At 39.6% G+C, this 18,941-nt stretch overlaps 1 protein-coding gene across 6 annotated transcripts in view; it reads right to left on the bottom strand.

The window, feature by feature from the left end:
- The window catches only part of GRIP1 (glutamate receptor interacting protein 1), a 590,760-nt gene that overhangs the window by 344,469 nt on the left and 227,350 nt on the right, over positions 1 to 18,941 (bottom strand). For 5 of the 6 annotated variants that reach the window (XM_046661301.1, XM_046661312.1, XM_046661339.1 and 2 more), the window contains exon 1: positions 9,021 to 9,531. The exons of the other annotated variant lie outside the window; for it this stretch is intronic. In XM_046661301.1, coding sequence (XP_046517257.1) covers positions 9,021 to 9,153 — 133 coding nt within the window. In that variant the 5' untranslated portion in view covers positions 9,154 to 9,531. Of the gene's footprint in view, positions 1 to 9,020; positions 9,532 to 18,941 lie in introns of those variants that run through there. 6 annotated transcript variants of the gene reach the window in all.

Raw genomic sequence — 18,941 nt, 5'->3', positions numbered from 1 at the left:
TCTTCAGTCAAGGTCAGCTCAGACATTAATTCTCAACGAAGGATCCCCTTAGCTGAAACACTCAGCCCTCCACCACCTCTGACGCTATCTCGTCGCTTTGGTCTCATTTTCTCCCTTGCACTTACCACTACTTCTTACTTTCTGTTTCCCTGTTGTATCGCTGGTTCCAGCAGGGCAAGGATCCTCTCTGTCTTCTCTACTACTCTATCTCCAGCACTGAGAATGATGTCTGCCACTGGTGGGCATCATCAAGTATTTGCTGAATAAATAACAACAGTGAGATGCTTATCATAAATTGAATCTTCCTTTTCTCGACAGGGTAGGGAAGTAAAGGAAGAAAATTTGAGCATTATACTATATTTTAATTTAAAATATTAATAATTATGAATATTTATTTGGCCATAATCTCATAATATTTTGAATCAAAGAGTTTCTAGAACAGAGACCTTTGAAGGTTTAGTATATTAACTGAAATTCAACTCAATTTCTACACATCTATAGACTTAATTGCTGATATTTAGTTTAAATCCACAAATTCAAAGAACCCAGCTCTATGGTTCAATGTTTCAGAAAAGCTTTTCAGCTCTAAGCTTACGTAATAGTTAATGAGATATTGGGTGGAATTCTAACGCTTCAAATAAAAAAGGCATGTAATCAATTCTATTACATATTCTAAAATACCACTGAGAGTGTTTCCCTCTGACATCATGGTGAATTATTCCATATTCTACACTTCATTTGATTTTTTTTTCTGAGTTCTTGACTGAGCTAATATATAAACACTTCTTGACTGAGCTAATATCTGGGACACTCCATAGTGGAGGAAAAACTCCACCCATTTAGGAGCTGCTAAAAGAAACAAAGAAACATGCACATATTCATTTGAGCACCTACCCCTCCATCTTTTTAAAAAAACAACTTAATGATTTTTAAGCAAGCTTACAGAGTTGTGCAACCAGCACCACAGTCTAATTGTTAGAACATTTCCATCACCCCATGCAGAAACCTGTGTCCGTTTGCATCCATATGTGGTCTTTGGAGTCTAGTTTTCTTCGTTTAGCATATTGTTGAGGTTCCTCCATGTTGCAGCATGTACTCATCCCCTATCTTTCTAAACTTATTCAGAAGTAGCTTTATCTCTAGGACACCACAACTGAATGTACAACAATCATAAAAATCCAACTCATGAATCCCAATGCTCATTTTGAGTTCCCTTTGCATAATCAATTTGCACTTAATCCTCTATATGATCATTACAAGAAATTAATCAAATGGGAAATCCATTCAGTACTCAACGCAAATTCCTTTATTAACGTAGCCACAGGGTTAATTCCTCTATCTGTTGAAACTCTCTCTTACATCATGAGAATTGTATGTTTAATCGGTTTTCCTGGTTTAGCCCCAAGAATAGTCAGCCTAAGACTGAGTCAAAAGACCCCTCTTCCTCAACAAGTTCATCTGGTCCTACAATCCATCCATCAAATATTGACGTATCTTCCAAATCTCTTGAGCCCTAGTCCCTCTCCATAACTCCAGCTTCCACATATGAAGCTGCCTCCTAACAATTCTCCTTGGGCATCTTCTCGGCAACTCAAACTCAGCATGTCAAATATACTTCTTCTGTTCACACTAACGTTTTCCCACAACTGCCATATCTGCCCTTTTACTTATATCTTCCCCTCTAATCCCTTTTATAGAGTAATACACACTACTCTTCCTAAAGTATAGCTCTTTTCTGGTTATACCTCTACTTAAAAACCTACAATAGTGCCACAGTGCCTACACAATGAATTTAAGCTCCTTAGCCTGCCGTTCATAACTATCCACCCTGCTTTACTTAATACCTTTATGAATAAGCTTTCTTCTATTAACAAGCACTAAGTGCTGGATTATGTCATTTAATTCACAATACCCCTAAGAGGTGGATATTCTTGACCCAATCCCACAGATGAGGAAACTGAGGCACAGACAAGATTGACTTGCCAAGTTCACATATCTACTAAGAGAGAGTGTCAGGATTCCAACTTGGGTAGTTTCATCCAGGCCCCACACCCTTAACCAGCAGGATGCAGCTGCCTCTGTAGAAAGAGAGGTCACCTTAGAGTAAAGAAAGAGTTTTGTTTTCGTTCTCACAAATATCTGTATAAGTGCAGTGTGAGTGTGTGTGTGTACACACACATGCACATGCAAATATCCTTTTGGGGGTCTCACTGTCCTACATTTGGCATTCTAAAGTATCTAGTTTCAAGGCACATGCTTATAAGAAAGACTTGTCTTGTAGTATCCAAACCCTCTTTTATGCAGCTGTAGATACTGTTGGCAGAACTCTGGTGAGACGTGGGTGGGGAAAGTTGTGTGGCTTCCTCTAAAGCAAGATTTACCTCTGAACAGAAAGTGAGGGCAGAGAATGTCAAATGCACAGTAGTCAAGCTGCTGAGAGAAATCATGTCTTCTGCTCCCATTTGCCCACTGGCTGTCTCCTTCCTCCACCTGCTCTGGCTGTGTGCTGGCCTGAGACACAGCTCCACCGACTAGACCTGTCCATGACTCCCTTCTTGGGGTCTGTCGCACTCTGCACTGGACTGTAGCACCCTCATTTTACAGCAAGAAACTGAAGAAGCATAGAGATCCAAGTGATTCATCCAAAGTCACAGAGTTTCTCAGTTCCACCAGAAGAATTAAATTTTTGGAGGGTAGAAACTTTAATTGAAAGAATCTAGTTTCCATCTCTGGCACTCATTTCTATCACATGAAGATAACCAAATAACCATGTGTTCCAAATTTTAAAAATTACCCACACTACCAAACTAGAAACTAGCCGATCTGAGTTTCAATCCTGGTTCTGGTCCTTTCTAGCTATGTGAACTGCAATTTGGGCAGCCCGAGAGACCTCAAGGACTGGAACTAGTGACTACAAAACTGTGAGGGGCCTCTGGATCTCTCATCTCCATCTCTTTTGCATGTTGACTTGATTCTGTCCCATTCCAGACTGGATTTTACCACGTGATAGAGGGAGTTGAGTGGAATTTGCAAACTCCCAGAGGAGCACTTGGATTGACTCAGCTTGGTTTACGTGTCCATTGCCAGACCAATCATCACAGCCAAGGAAATGGTATAATTATGTCAGTTTTGATCAATGAATAATAACTGAATTGGAGTGGAAACAGGGGTGTTTTAAATACGAGGACTGTTCTTCCCAGGGAAAAAAATGAATTTCAGGGCAGACAAATAGATATCTATTACATCATGCAAACAAAAAGCACTAGACTGTGTTTTTCAGTAAACAAATGAAAGGTTTGGTGACCTTTTAGAAATAAACAAGAGAAGAAAAAAGGAAAGAAAAATTACCACATGGATGTGGGCTCAATATAGAGCTCTTCTGGGTTTGTATACTTAAAATAAAAATAGCATTGAAGGAATTACTCACCTCCACATACCATATGTTACAGCAGTGAAAGAATAATGTGAATAGTGAGGAGGCATGAAATCTTACTGCACATTACATATAAAAGAGTCTATATTTGGGTCAAGACAAAGTTTTGAGTATGTATTATATTTGCTGCAATATGCAAACAACTTAACATACAATTTATAACTTGTTTAAAAGAGACAGAGGTTTATTCGATGACTTGCCTTGTCTGGAAGGGAATGCGTTTACACTGGAAGGGTTGAAACAGAAGCAGGATGCCCATAGAGCAGGGATGCTGAGAAAGGACTTCCTATACTGAACAGCAGGCTTCCCTAACCGAACTCCAAGCTTCCTCCTAATTCTAATACTCCTGACAGAATTATGCCATTTTAAGTCCCCTAAAGGGACGCTTTTTGACAAAAGTGGCTGTATTTGCAAACCACAGAGCAAATGGGAGGTGATACAAAAAACACTGTTAGCTGGCTTTTTTAGTCAATGCCAATCACTACAAATCATCTATAAATAAGACACCACATTAACCTGACTTTGTAGTATTGTGTTAGGAGTTAGTTTTTCTTCAAGAGTTTAGTTTAAGATAAGATGACCCACTGCTCAAAAGAATAAAGCTAACTACAAGGGAAAGGAACAGTTCTTCAGGAAGTCTCTCTTCTGGTCTTCGTTCTGCAAGCAGTATTGGGGGCTTGCAAAAGTCACTGGTTTGTATCCTAGTTGATTCAACTAAAAAATATTCGGGTTGGTCCCTTTCTAGGTTAATATTTATTTAAATTATTCCATGTGGGGAAAAAATACAGCTTGAGACAATAAAGTTGATGACACAAAGTACCCCAGACAAATGGAACATGGTAACGAATCAATTTTCAACAAAGAAACTACCCTAGGGCTGGAAAGCAATTCTTAGGAAAGAAAAATGAGCAGAGTAGTCATAAAACAGCAAGTTTGCCCTGTTTCTATATAATCGAGGTTTCTTCTAATTTGTTAGGGATTTGTTGAGCCAAACTAAGTACAGCTAAGGTTTGAATCATCCAGTAACTCATATCTAAGACCTGTCAGTTCGATGATCACTGTTTTTAACATAGAAAACCTTGGAGAGGTAAAGATAACCTACGAAATGTGCTGCCCTCTCTCCTTGCCCTTCTCGCTTCTCCCCCGCTCCTCCTGCCCTCCTCCCCGCCACAGGCAGAGGAAGCCCACAGCCCCTTTGATGGTGTGATCAGCTTCTACACGGCGGGACCAGGGACCAGCCATCTTCCCAAAGTATACGCAAAAGTGCTCACTTTCTCCTTTTGGCACACTTATCAAGAAAGAGAATCCTAAATAGATGTCAATTCCAGAAGCAGATAGAATGTGGTTACGTGAATTTACAAAAGAACAAAAAAATCTTGTTAACGGAATGAGTGAGAAGAAATTACTTGAACTAATTACCCACACAAGTTCCTAAAAATTCTCACCCTACAAACACCCACTACCAAAACTGTTTTTCCTCCAAGAAGAACAGGGCATTTTCCAATGAAACAAAAGAAAGTACGCAGCCCTCTGAAAGTGCAGTTTGAGCATCTCGGGCAGGTCAAAGCCTGAATTGGTTAACTAGGGACCTGAGATGCATACGTTGGTTAACAAAATAACTCAGCTAACAGTGTTTTTATACACACACATCAGAATCGTTGCTCATTATCTATTAGAATAGGCAAACAACAACAAAACAATAAAATAATTTGTAAATACAAATGACCTTTCTTCAAAAGGTCTAAACCATATTCACATTCCCCCTCTCTCCAGTCAGTAGGAAAGGTGAGTGGGTCACTCCACCTGCCCTGAGCAGCTTTCCCACACAGCTCTCCTCCCACCCAGGTGAGTCAGGAGGAGAAGGGAGGAGAGCGGTTACCATGGAGGAACCACGTGCCTAACTCAATGCCATTACACATGTGCAAGGTGCCAGGGCCATAAACAAAAGTGGCTCACATACCTTTCATATTTGTAAGAGACAAACAAATTCCTCTTTTTCAAGTAACTCAGTGCCTATGCGCTGCATGGACCAAGGCAGGTCAGGATTTCCATCATGGATGTGAACAGAGTTAAGAGAATGCTTATAAATCGTGCATTATCTGTTTTATAACTTGAATGTTATCCAGTGTGGTTTAATAAAAATATACATAAAAATAGGGCCAGAGGGTTTATTTTTTGTATGACAGATTAATCAAAATATGATCTTCCAGAGCCTTTAAAAAGGCATTGCTATAACATACTATTTAGTGAAAAACAAATAAAAGCACCAAACACAATAAAATTGAATTTCAGGATCCTTTTCTAGCTTTTTGTTACATTCAGTTTTATGAATCAGTTTTGTAGTCAGTGCAAGTTTTTCTTAAGGAAAAACACCAATGGAATCATCTATGTGAGACTTTCATTGTAAATGGCGCTTCTTGGCAGATAAGATTAAATATAAGGTGAGGTCTAGGATGTACCAACATGTTCAGAATTCCACAAGTTTATCAACAGTCTCCACAACTCCCTGATATTCAATGACAGACTATTATCCTAAAGGAGCAGCAATCTCCCTACTGACAATTCCTGCCAGAAAAACAATCCCTCAGGACATTCAGGGGAATTCTTTGGTTTAAATCCTTCAGCCAATACCTTCACCTGAGTTGTTTTAGAAATAAAACAAAGTTTAAAATGATATAGTGCTAGAACTTGAAAAATCTTAAGAAATAAAGCCACCTCCTGTCACACTTTAGGAGACAAAAACCAAAAAAAGTTTGGTTTTTTGCTCAAAGCATTTGTCTAGTTTATGTAAACTCTAACTCTAGAATTATGAAAGCATAGATGAGCGATGAAAACAGATCTTTAAAAAACCAAATATAGTCATTCAGGCACAATGACATACATCATGTCCATACAAAGTCAGGGAAGATTCAAAGCCAGTCTATCGTCATGATACAATTGCTAAAACTCAATTTTGATGGAGCTACCGAAAAATCATCCATTTTTAGAATAACTTCTCTTTCATAGCATCTGACCCTACTAACATTTTAATTTAGACTCTGGCACTTAATTTGATTATAAGCTGTATTGTATTTAAGAGGAAGGAAAGGATGGTGAAATTCTGAATCAGAATCACAATAGAAGAGACATTATTTAGGATACAGTTAGTCATCAGTTAGCACCTGAGAACATACAGAGGAAGGGCAGACTTCCTGGGGGATTTTCTGGGAAAGTTTTTCGATCTCAGTCTTTCATTACTCTCTATATAAAGTCCTTGTGGTAATCGGGATCACTAGACAAATTGACAAGATAAAGAGTTAAATTCTTTCAAGAAAGAAACACCAGAGGGAGAAAAATAAGATCAACACTTCTGGTTTATCAATAGCACCATTAACTAAGATGGCAATGTCATCAGCAAATTCCACCATGTTTTAAGCCTTAATGTAAATAGTTTTCCTAAGCCATCTAGGGAAACACAGGGCATAAACTTTCAAATTATGCCAAAGACTAATTAAAATAGATACGCCATAGATGTAATTGAATTCAACCTTATTACCCATTTGAGAGGATGGGTTCTAAGGATCAGTCTCACCCTGTAGTACTTTTCTCCAGCTATTAAGGATAAGTGGATGTCTCCCTACCCAATTCAGAGAGGCCCTGAAGCTGAAGCCGAAGGATGCACCGAGAGGGCATTATGTTATATGACACATCTTCTCTAAAAGCCCTGGCTGTTTGACATTTGATGAAATGTCAATTCCCAAGTGCCCGAATCCAACTGTGACACATTCTGTTGATGATGTAGCAGCTTGAAGCTGGGGACTCAACGTGCATGGAACTCCACAAAGTTGTATGTTATATAATGGGTGCTTGCTGATAAGAAAGAGATGAAAACATACCAGTTTTGCATCTGAAGTAAATGACTCTTGATGTTTAGCATCTTATTCTTAGCATGACTTTGACAAATCAGATAAATTAAGTCAGGGATCTCTTGAAGTTGCTGCACTTGATGTAAAAAGACTTCTGCCTTCGCTCTATTATTCTCTTACCTCTAGTTTGGGGATATTTCTTAGATATCTCCATAAATATTTCTCCTTGTGGGCGCATTTTATAAACTTACAAAATATTTGTTATTTTTAAATTCTTACCGAAAGTAGTAGGATGCAGGCATGTGAGAGAGATTGATTCTGTTTGTACAAACGTTACTATACAAAACCAAGAAGGTGTGAATTTGATTCAGCATCCATTGGTCCTAAGAATCTGTACAATGAACATCAATGTAATTAAAAGTTCCTAAGCTTCTTTTTTTTCCTCATTCTCCAAGTTTTCAGAATTACGTACGCAAGCCAACAGTAGTTTTTGATGTGACACAAATCTCAGTTAAATTCTTGAATATATTATGGAAACTAAATTTAGGAAACATTGTCACCACATTAGCACACATTATTCACGTAAAAGCTTTATGAAAGACAAATCTCTCTACAACTCAGAGACTACTCTGTAAAGGCAACATAGCCCTATTACTCAAGAAAATGTCAAAGAATTTTGCATTATTGTGTTACTGCCACCACAGGAATTTCAACCCTCAACTTTCCTCAATCACAACAGAATTTCTGGCACTTAGAGCTAATTCTCACGGATTTTAATACCACAGAAATGGAATCTAAATTATTTATTAGTCAATGCTCAGAGGTTGTAAATGGGATATATTCAAGATTAGACATCAAAAGGCTAGAAAGAATTAAACTTGAAATACAAGTTTATAAAGATCCTTATTCAAGAAGACAAAAACTTTTTAATTTTGTAAGTGTAGATCATATATAACTGTCAGTTTCCCCAATTAAGGGCACCTCATAAAGCCACTGATAGCTTTATGAAGCTGCTTTTTCTCTCTGCACCCTTAGGCATTTCCAGGCATTTAAAATCTATTGAGACAAGTCTAAATCCTCACCAGAAACTTGCAGCACTGATAAGAACAAGAAAAATTCTAGTCCTCTACTACTTATAAGGTAATTTACAAATGTCTTAATACGGATGTCTTGTTTTATTCTATAGGTATTGCTGCTTCTAGTTGATAGCAAAGTTTCCTTCATTTAATAACAAGATTATGAACGTGTATCAGAGAAAAGCATTTGAACTTCCTTCTACAAACCACCCCTCAGATTAATCTGGAAGTCAGTATCAGGAGCTTTAATCATCAGCATCGACTTGAACATGAACAACTGTTTCTTCCAAATAAGCTGGCCTTCCCTATTCAGGAAGGAAAAACCCAGTTATTTAAGAACAACAATTTCAACAGAAAATATGCTTACCACCTACTACACTGGTTTGCAAGACACTTTTTTGAATGGCTCATTAAAATGATAACAATCAATTAATTGAACCTAAAATACTAACATGTGTATAGACCTCGACTGGTTACACGGTCTAGATGCTATCTGATGGCTATTCTTGCAACAAATCAAGCAAAACGTAGCACTTCAGTACTTACAGACGGCTCACAGAGAACACCATCTGGGAAACCTTTTGCTTTTAAGACTTAAGCTCCACACAAGGTTTATTGTTAGCCCCGGCATGCGAGAAGGAACGGAGGGTGGAGGGGGGCGCTTACTTCGAAAATGCTCTGCCGCGTAATAATAGACATCCTCATAGCCCTCGTGGTAATCCTCTTCTGGCCGGTACTTTTTCCCCTTTCTTCTCCTAGATCTTCTTATCTGCTTGACAAAACCCAGGAAGCGGTCCATCTCTCACTCACCCTGCAGCCTGGCTCAGCCAGCACCAGAGCGGAGCAACAGCCCAGCTGCTCAGGGAGCTGGAGGAGCATGGATGCCCGACACAAACCTGGGGCCGGACGCGCTACCTTCCATCTGCCTCTGTGCCACCATCAACGCAGAGATTCTAGCCAGGAGAGGGGAAAAATCACAGCGATATGGGTTTGACAAGATTTCTTACTTTGCTCAATAAACTGTCAAATGCACAATTCAAAAAGAAAAAAAAAAAAGGAAAAGAGAGAGAAAGTGAAATGCCAATGAAAGACTAAGAGAAAAAATAAACAGCAAAGCTTTGGACTTCAAAACAAAACAGAACAAAGTTCAACAAGAGATTCAGCTGAGGCGAGAGGAGCGCCGGCGCCGGAAATCCACTATCCAGCGTCTCCATCACCGGGCGGGGGTGGAGGAGCAGAGAGGGGCGGGGAAACTTGTCAGTCAGCGGACTGAACCAACGCGGGAGACCGAACCGACTTTCTTACCTGCCAATCCCAGCCCCAATCCTAGCACCCTTGATGGCGAAGCACGTGCTTGGGAAACTTCTTCGAAAGCTATTATTTTGAATTGGGGCGGACGGATTAACCCCTTGTGCGCGCTTGCATAACATATTAATGAGCAGCAAAGTGGTTTCCTCCATACGTACTCCCTCTTGCTGACAAAAGTGTGCTGTATGTGTTAATTGGAGCAGCAGAGAGAAGGCTCAGCAGCTGCTTTCAAATGACACATTTACCCGCTGGGCATTAATGTATTCCAATCGCTGTTTGATCTAAATATTAAAATGCACTTCACCGAGAGGCTGCCGAAAGCCTAGTAACAGCATACCATAGTAAGCAAATAAAGGACACCGCATGGTTTTGGGGATAAGAAATACAAGCAATCCGACTCTGCTTACACTGAACTCAAATATACATGTAGCTGAGTTGTTAGACTTTAAAAAAAAATAATAAATAAAAACAAATGGGCTAAAGAACAAATAAAACTTAGTTCTTCTTGGTGAATAAGGAGGGGGGAGAGAAGTTTCAATACACACACACCCTGTTCATCCTTTGTCTCTAAAATCACAAACAGTTTTTTCTTTAAGTAGGACAATTAGAAACACTTCAGAGAAGACCAAGGAGGTACTCTAAAGTCCACACAGGCCAGCGTTTCTCATGGAGCTTCTTTCTCTCTCCAGCTTCTTTCTTCAGGGCTTTACACGAATGTGAATTTTTAACACCAGGAAAAATTCAATTTGTTTATAATAGAATTAATCAAACATGTGAGCAAATCACCTAGTAAACTAATAATATGCTGCAGCTCCATGTTCCCAGAGATGTAATTTTTTAAAGAGCTGCTTACTGTATAAAGATCGTCAGTATCTATGTAATATCAAGCCTGTAGGGCCATCCTAGAGGGAAATGACTGCACGATGCAATTTGTTGTTAGATTCTCAGGCAATCTGCCTCTCTCTAGAGCTAGCTCTCTGCACTCACATCGTAAGTGCTAATGATGGGTAGGGAGACATTTACTGAAAGAGGTAAATAGTCAACAACCAAAAATATTTCAGCTATGAAATATGTAAAGTTAGGTCGAATGGTTACATGAATTTCCCCAGTTCCTAGAGATTTGCCATTTTTTATGCCTTACAAGTGAGTTTGTGAAGAGAAACACAAACTTAATGATGCTGACAAAAAGATGCTATAAAATGTTTCACGAACATCTTTAAACAAAAAATCACTTGTCCTTAGGTTCCAAATCCTTTATTTATTATTCTGACTCCCTCAACCAAAATAAACTAGAACAATTAAAAAACAGTGAACTAGACAGGTGAAGATCTGGGGTCTAGATGTTGAATAGGTCAGTAAATAAGTGATAATAACAAGACATCATCTTTTCATTTAATCCTCCTATGAACCTTTATAATGAGGTGATATTTCCATGGATGACCAAAGAAGGTTCAAAGACGTTTTAGTGGTTTGTCCAAGATTGTGAAGGTAACACTGCTGAGTACCACCTCGTACCAGGGGTTTTTCTCATACAAATTCGGAAGTTATATCTAAGAATTATTTGCATTCAGTGTTTCATGGTTTTCTACATAAGTTTGCTATTCACATGGAATTTGAAAATAGTTGACTTTCATTTTTTACACGAGCTAAACATATGTCTTGGTGTATGTGATTAATTTGTCATATACACTTAACCCCAGAGTTTATACAGGCAACAAATTTTACCCAAATACACCTAAATTATAACTCCTAAATTAGTGGAGGACACATTATTTAAGTTTTGTAGTTTTAAGCTCCCAGTTCAATCTAAAAGGACGGACATTATACAACAGATGAGGCTTTGAGAGAGAGAAGATCCTTTTTGCATAGACCAACTGAAAACATTCCCCTACAGTTTACTGCTTTTTAATTTCAGTACTTAAAGAGAACAAGATTTCTGCAAGCAGTGGTAAGCAACCATTTTTGAACAGAACCAATGCAAAGTAAAATTGTCTACATAACAAACTGTTTTCAGAAATTATGCTTAAAGTACCTTTCTATTATTTTCCTAGTTTTGAAGAATTTTATTTGGGAGGTTAACATTTCAGTATCTGATTACAACGACAACATTTTTATACAAGATGAAGTTTGGCGGTGCTGGGGAAGAGTTTAGAGTTCGGCCATATACTTGGAGCGGTGTGGTGGAGGAGCCGACAGCCTTATTAGGACAATCCTGGATGCTTGGGGAGCAGGAATAGGGCATCTGCTATTTACAGGAGGTCTACTTGGGGCCCAGAGAATGAAAGAACGTGGCAGCATGCCATGTGAGGGAGGGGGAGCTTGTGTGTATGTGTCACAATTCAAAAGATAGAAGGCAAGACACTGCCACTCTGCCTGAGGGGTGGTGCAGGTGGACCAGATCCTGTGTCCATATCTCTGAATTTTTCCCATCTTCTATCCTAAATCCTCCATGCTTAGCAATGGAGGAGCAACCTAAAAGCTACAAGGACTTGCTGTCAGGCAGCAGTCAGCTAACACCCACAACAGTTGACAAACAGTCGAGTGCAGTTCAATTCTACTCAGTCGTACTACTGTTTCTGTAGAGAAAATCACCCTTTCACACTGTAGCATAAACACTGGTAAGTGGTGTGACTCACCAGTTATTGCACTCTACAGTCTAAACTGATGAGACAGTTTAGAGGTTGCAAATGGAAGTTCACAGAACAAGTATCTTCCACAATGTGTTTTGTTTGGCTCCCATAAGTGTTGTTTAGTCTGTTTGCTTTTTCAACTGGAGCCATTCTAAAAGTCAGGAAATTCATAAATAAATCAGAATTTCCTTTTCTCTTGAAGAGTCAAAAGATCAGGCAACTCTGGGCCCAGTTCCAACATGGCAACTATTGATTAGAGCCGAGTCGTGGCTGCCACCCAGAAGTAAACATATGCTTTCCACTTAGTCACGGTGCCCTCCCCAGGCCCAGCTCTCTCCCTCAGCCACCAGCTGGTCCCCGCAGGCGTTTGTGCTGCGAACCCTGGTTGAGGGGCTTTTCTCACTAGCCAGTTCTAAAATATTAATTTCTTTAAGAGAAATTTCAGCTCCCCTATATTTTGGTGTAAATAAAGCAGATTATTATGACAAATTGGTTTTAACTAAGCTAAATGTTCACTAAACAATAAAATTAAATTTCTTAGAAAGAAATTGTTTACATGAGAAAATAAAGTAGATTGCATTATTCAACAAAATGTGCTTCAACCAAGAATAGCAAATATAGGTGAGTAAATATTAAAAAAATTTTAAAAAGCTAATTCTTTTCTCCCTGAGAAGTAGGCAATTGCCTGACTAGCATCTGCGTGGTTTCCAAACCCTTCTGAATTAGGTTCTCCGTCCCCTTTTAGGAAAAGAGAGCTAGACCAACTACTGAGATTAAATCTTCCATTTACAACTGTCCCCTAGATCACTGATTAAATAGCGCCTTCTGTGTTTACTTAGATTCAGTAATGGTCCCAGTATTTACCGAGGAGCAGTAAGGGACATCTGGTCTATTAGAGACATCTCTCAGACATTGAGTCAATCTAGCCCTTTCAGATGCCATGGCATTTGCATGTGATGCCAAGGACTGTGGCAGCCTCCCTGTGACCTTAGGGGAGACACTCTGACGTGCTGCGGATGGCAGACTAGGGAATATACTCTGGTCCCTGGTAATGAAGGTATTCTTAACCCTGCCAGACCCAACACCACTTTATGTACAAATGACTTGTGATATCCCCCTTTACTAGTCTAAATGAAATTCATAGATCATGTGACATATGCACACATAATCTATACATAAAATGTATTCATAATGATATATATTTAAATATATGTTTAATAATATGTATTTAAATTAGTAAATCTGAGGACATGACCATACCAGAAGATGTAGTTAGATCCTTGCACCTACCTCTAATGAACAATTTCAAATTTAAGAGATGATCAGAAGCCATTCCATACAATGTACAGAAAATACCAGGCTCGAGCCACAGGTGGACACCCCAGCAAAAATTAGTACATTTGCTATATATTAAAATCGTGAAAAACACTTCATGTCAAGAGAATGAAAAGATGAATCACAGACTGGGAGGAAATATTTGCAAAAGATACATCTGATAAATGGCTGTCATCCAAAATATACAATTCTTAAAACTCAACAATAAGAAAGCAACCACCCGATTAAACAACGGGCCAAAGACTTTAACAGACACCTCACCAAAGCAGAGATACAGATGACAAAAAAGCATATGAAAAGATGCTCCACATCATATGCCATCAAGGAAACTCAAATTAAAGCAACAATGAGATACTACCACACCTCTCAGAATGGCCCAAATCTGGAATTCTGACAACACCAAATGCTGGCAAGGATATGGAGCAACAGGAACTTTCATTCATTGCTGGTGGGAACACAAAATGGAACAGCCACTTTGGAAGACAGTTTGGCAGTTTTTACAAAACTAAACATATTGTTACCATATGATCCAGCAATCATGTTCCTTAGTATTTACCCAAGGGAGTTGAAAACATGTCCATGCAAAAATCTGCACTTGGATGTTTATAGCAGCTTTATTCATCACTGCCAAAACTTGGAAGCAACTAAGATGTCCTTCAGAAGGTGCGTGGATAAATAAGCTGTGATACATCAGATAATGGAATATTATTCAGTGATAAGAGAATGAGCTATCAAGCCACTAAAAGACATGGAGGAAACTTCAATACATATTACTAAGTGAAAGAAGCCAATATGAAAAGGCTATTTACCATATGATTCTAACCATGTGACATCCTGGAAAAGGCAAAATTATGGAGACAGGAAAAAGATCAGTGGTTGCCAGAAGTTAGAGGGGAGAGAAGAATGAAGAGGCAAAGCATTGAGGGTTTTTAGGGCAGTGAAACTACTCTGTATGATACTGTAACGGGGGATACACGTCATTATACATTTGTTCCAACCCACTGAATGTACAACAGCAAGTGAACCCTGCGGTAGACTGTGGACTCTGGGTGATGACGATGTGTGAAAGTAGGTTCATTGACAGTAACAAATGTGCCACTCTGATACAGGATGTTGAAATGGGAGAAGCTATGTGTGTGTAGGGGCAGGGCTATACGGGAAATCTCCGTACCTTCTGTTCAATTTTGCTGTGAATCTTAAACTGCTCTGAACAATAAAGTCTTTTGAAAAGAAAAAACAAATACATTAAGCCTCTGTATATAACACTGTTAGCTTCTAGGCTCAAATAATTATAAATAAGCTTTCACTTAGAGGAATGTTTATGCACATAGATATTTGAAAGTTGTGCAGACGCAGGACAAATTTTCAGCGTGGAAGGATTTCCTCCTCATTTTGTACTTCTAGCACCCCAGGCCCCCACCCGGGAAATGCTGGTAGCCTCTCTCCCCTCCCGTCCTGCCCAGCAGTATGAGAGTCCAAAGCGCCCCTGGAAACTTCCCAACCACACCAACAGGCCATTTGGGGTTGCTCTGGCTGAAAACCACAGGCTACATTAACCACTCAAACGCTGCCCCACCCCTGGAATTCTTCCTGTCCTGTAAGACCTCCCCACGCCTCTTCATTCTCCTGGTTTAAGATCCATTGAAGGGTGGAGACTAATTTCATTACTCAGCTATTTCAGCAGCTCATATTCAAGATACAAAAATCTGAAGGGTATAACATTCACATTTTCTGTATTCTTGCTCTTCATGAATTTGTACAAAATGTTAGAGAAACCAAGTTCCAAAATAAATGCTTCAAATTAAAAATAAGTGCTTCACACAAAGCCCAAAGCATCTAAATGATTATTCTGCCATAACCGCACTTGGATCTCCTAGAAGGAAACGCTGTCTGTTGGTAGACTAGAATGAAGTCATTCTAGATAAAATCACCGAGGCCCTGCAATCAAGGAACACTCCAGTTCTTACACTTATTTAAGTAATGAAAACACTTGTTTCCATTGTGAAAAAAAATAAATAGTAAAACAACAGCTCATGGTCCAAACGGCGCTCATCAGAGCCTGAAGTCAAGTGCTTTCAGAGTAAAAGGGAACTTCCCTAAACCGTCCTCAGGCACACACAGCTGGGGTAAGAGGACACATCCACGCAGAGATGGGCACTCACAGTTCCTGGAGCTCAGGAAATCCCTCTGTTGCATTCACATGTTCCTGGAGCTCAGGAAATCCCTCTGTTGCATTCACATGTTGGCAATGCCAAGATACTGAAGTTAACAAAAGATACAGTTCTAATGACACGGACTTTTCTTAAGAATTTAGATTCACAAAATATTGATGTTAAGAGATTTCGGAGCTCATTCCCAGACTCTCCCCTCTCCCCTCCCCACGAGCATGCAAACCCCAGGGTCCCACCAGCTTCACACCGGAAATCCTAGGAGGCCCCCTCCTCCTGAAGCACCCCGACTCCGCTCTGGGAGCAGAAGAGTGGACTTCTCTGCACACCAATGAACTGTGCTTCCGCCTCTTCCACAACAATCACTCTCCCCCTCACGGTCTAGCTGGTTAAGGCCGAGTAGCCATCATTACTAATTCGAGGGATGTCAAATGGTCTGCATATTTATATTCGATATGCTACCTTTGTTTTAGTTCAGGGAAAATCATAAATATACATTTAACTTATGACTTTTAACCTTCTTTGCTATTTTTTCTATAAGCCTCTTTACAGTAAATTAATCAATAATAATGACAACAAAAACATCACATCTAAATATTTCTTGCTATGCATCAGTCTTCAAGAGCATCACCTACTCATTTAATCCTCCCCACAATCTTATGAAGTTGGTACAATCACGTATCTTCATTTGTAGATGAGGAAGGGAGATACAGACAAGTTAACTAACTTGCTCTCAGCCACATAGCTGAGGACAGCACATTTACCAGTCTGAAATGAAATTCATAGGTTATATAACCTTCACATTTAAAATTTAAAATGTATAACCTCCTAATAACAAACCAGGCAGTTTAGAGTCTATGCCCTTAACTATCATGCTATGCTGCCTCTCAAGAGTTATTCTACTTTAATAGTATTTTTCTTCCCTGAGGAAGATTAGCCCTGAGCTAACATCTGTGCCAATCCTCCTCACTTTATATATGGGTCACCACCACAGCATGGTTGACCTGTGGTGTAGGTCTGTGCCCAGGATATGAACCCGTGGATCCAGGCCGCTGAAGTAGAGCACACACTGAACTCAACCTCTATGCCCTGGGGCTGGCCCCTTAACAGTATTTTCTGAATGAAGATTATAACAGATTGCTATGGCATTTAGATGTCACTGTATACACTCAAATGAGTGATCTAATGGATTCATTTAAAATTTATAATATGCTAGAAATGATCTATCTTGCAAATATACAAATGATGAAAAGTACCATGAAAAACTTTAGATGTGAAGTTAAAAATCTGTAGGGAATGCATTTGTTTTCGAAACTGCCCTTAGTGCAAAAACGTTTGAGACCCCTGCCTAAATGTAGTGGTGGTTCCTTTTCACCTTTGTATCCTTAGCTGGGAGAACATGTTCTATGCTCAGTGTCTGATGAGTGGAGGAAAGATGGAATGAAGAGTGAATAGATGGATGAATGTATAATTGATTAAATGAAGCTAAAGAGACAAGAGGCAAAGCTAAGCTTGCTCACTGGGAGTGGGAGAGCTGTTATATAACGTCAATATAGCTGTGTTCTGTCCTCCTGGGCTAACAGGTCACAGGGAGGACAGGGATGTGAGAAGAGGCATGGAAGACACAAGTTTTGGCTTGCTGTCTTGCCCTCCCGTGATGCTCCAAGAGAACACACCTAGCAATCCACAGCCCGTTTAAGTGGAGACAGACCTGAACGGAGATGCATGGAGCCAACCTAAGCCACAGCTCCAGCCAAGCCCACAGGTCTGGCAGCCTGAAGCCGAGCTGCCAGGTTGAGCCCAGCCTTGATTAACCCCACTGCAAACTCCCTGCAGACCAGTGAGCAGAAGAGTGCAAACGATTGTTGCTGTGAACCGCTGGATTTGGGGAGTGACTCATAATGCAGCCATACAGTACGTGCTGACCAAGGTACCATTGCATACTCATCTGTTACAGCTCCTGCCGTCCTACGACGTCTATCCTTTATCTGTCTCCCTGACTAGACTGGGAGGCACAGAGAACAAGAGCCGTATCTTATTGACGTTTAGATCTTCGGTCTCTGGCACAGTACTGGGCTGAGAGTGGACGTCACATGTTTAAGATGGAATGAATGGACGAAATAATGAAGTGTTACATAATTTCCAAGGTTTCTCTCAGTTCTAATTGTAACCACTCAAGCACCCAACCCCGGGCTGAATAGGCCCAAATACACATTGGGGAGCCTCAGAAAGAGAACAATGGTTGCATAGGAATAGTCCCAGCACGTGACTGGCAACCATCATTGTTCCTGTTGTTCCAAGAATGTGCATCTTGACACATGATACACTCATGAGGAGAATGCTACCTGGGTCCTCCCAAAATTAAGATCAGGATGTGAAAGATCCTCTTCAGTTTGAGGATCAGTTAAGGCTACTTGTTAGAAAATCTAAATTAGGCTTGGCCTTAACTCTTAAGAAAAAAAAAACACACTCCTTACTTTCTTTGGATCTTGAAAACCCCGTTTCTGCCTTTTTCTATGTTTTTTATTTTTAACCCCTGGTAGATGTTTTTGGAATTGTGTTTCCGGAATTCTGGATTATGTGAGAATAATCCCATAATCCATGCAGCTCAAAGGTCAATCCAAGGAAGGAAATTCTGGTCTACCCATTTAAGTTTCACTGATTGTAACTAATTGTTTCTTGTCAGGAAATTCAGCCTCATGGTGAGAACAAAAGGAAAATGTTATCAAGAAAGGCTGGAAATTGGAGAGTTATCCTCAGTTGATCAACTTTAACCTCTATTCTTTTTTGTACAAAGATTAAATATTCCTGAAAAAGAAATATAAACCATTGGATTATTTTTTTCAAGAAGAATGACACAAAGTCAGAGTGAGCTTGTTGCTAAGTCTTTCAAAATATCCAAATTAGTTTTGCAAGTGTGCATAATATCCATTATTTGCCTAAATTAAATTTTTGTCTGCACTGACTTTACGAAAATGGGTATATAGCTTACTGAACAGGTATGGACAACATTATGCCTTTTAAATATTTCATTGCTGGTGGATGATGCAAGGTTAAATAAACAGAGAGAAGCACCTTAGTCCAATCTATAACTGGTACTATGCCATTAAATGGAAGGAGAATGCTATTCTGTTTGTATTGTCACC

This window comes from Equus quagga, chromosome 1 (genome assembly GCF_021613505.1).
Source record: "Equus quagga isolate Etosha38 chromosome 1, UCLA_HA_Equagga_1.0, whole genome shotgun sequence".
In the NCBI taxonomy this organism is placed as follows: Eukaryota; Metazoa; Chordata; class Mammalia; order Perissodactyla; family Equidae; genus Equus; species Equus quagga.
Note: the sequence above shows the minus strand (reverse complement) of the source record. Positions and strands in the feature narration are given on the sequence as shown.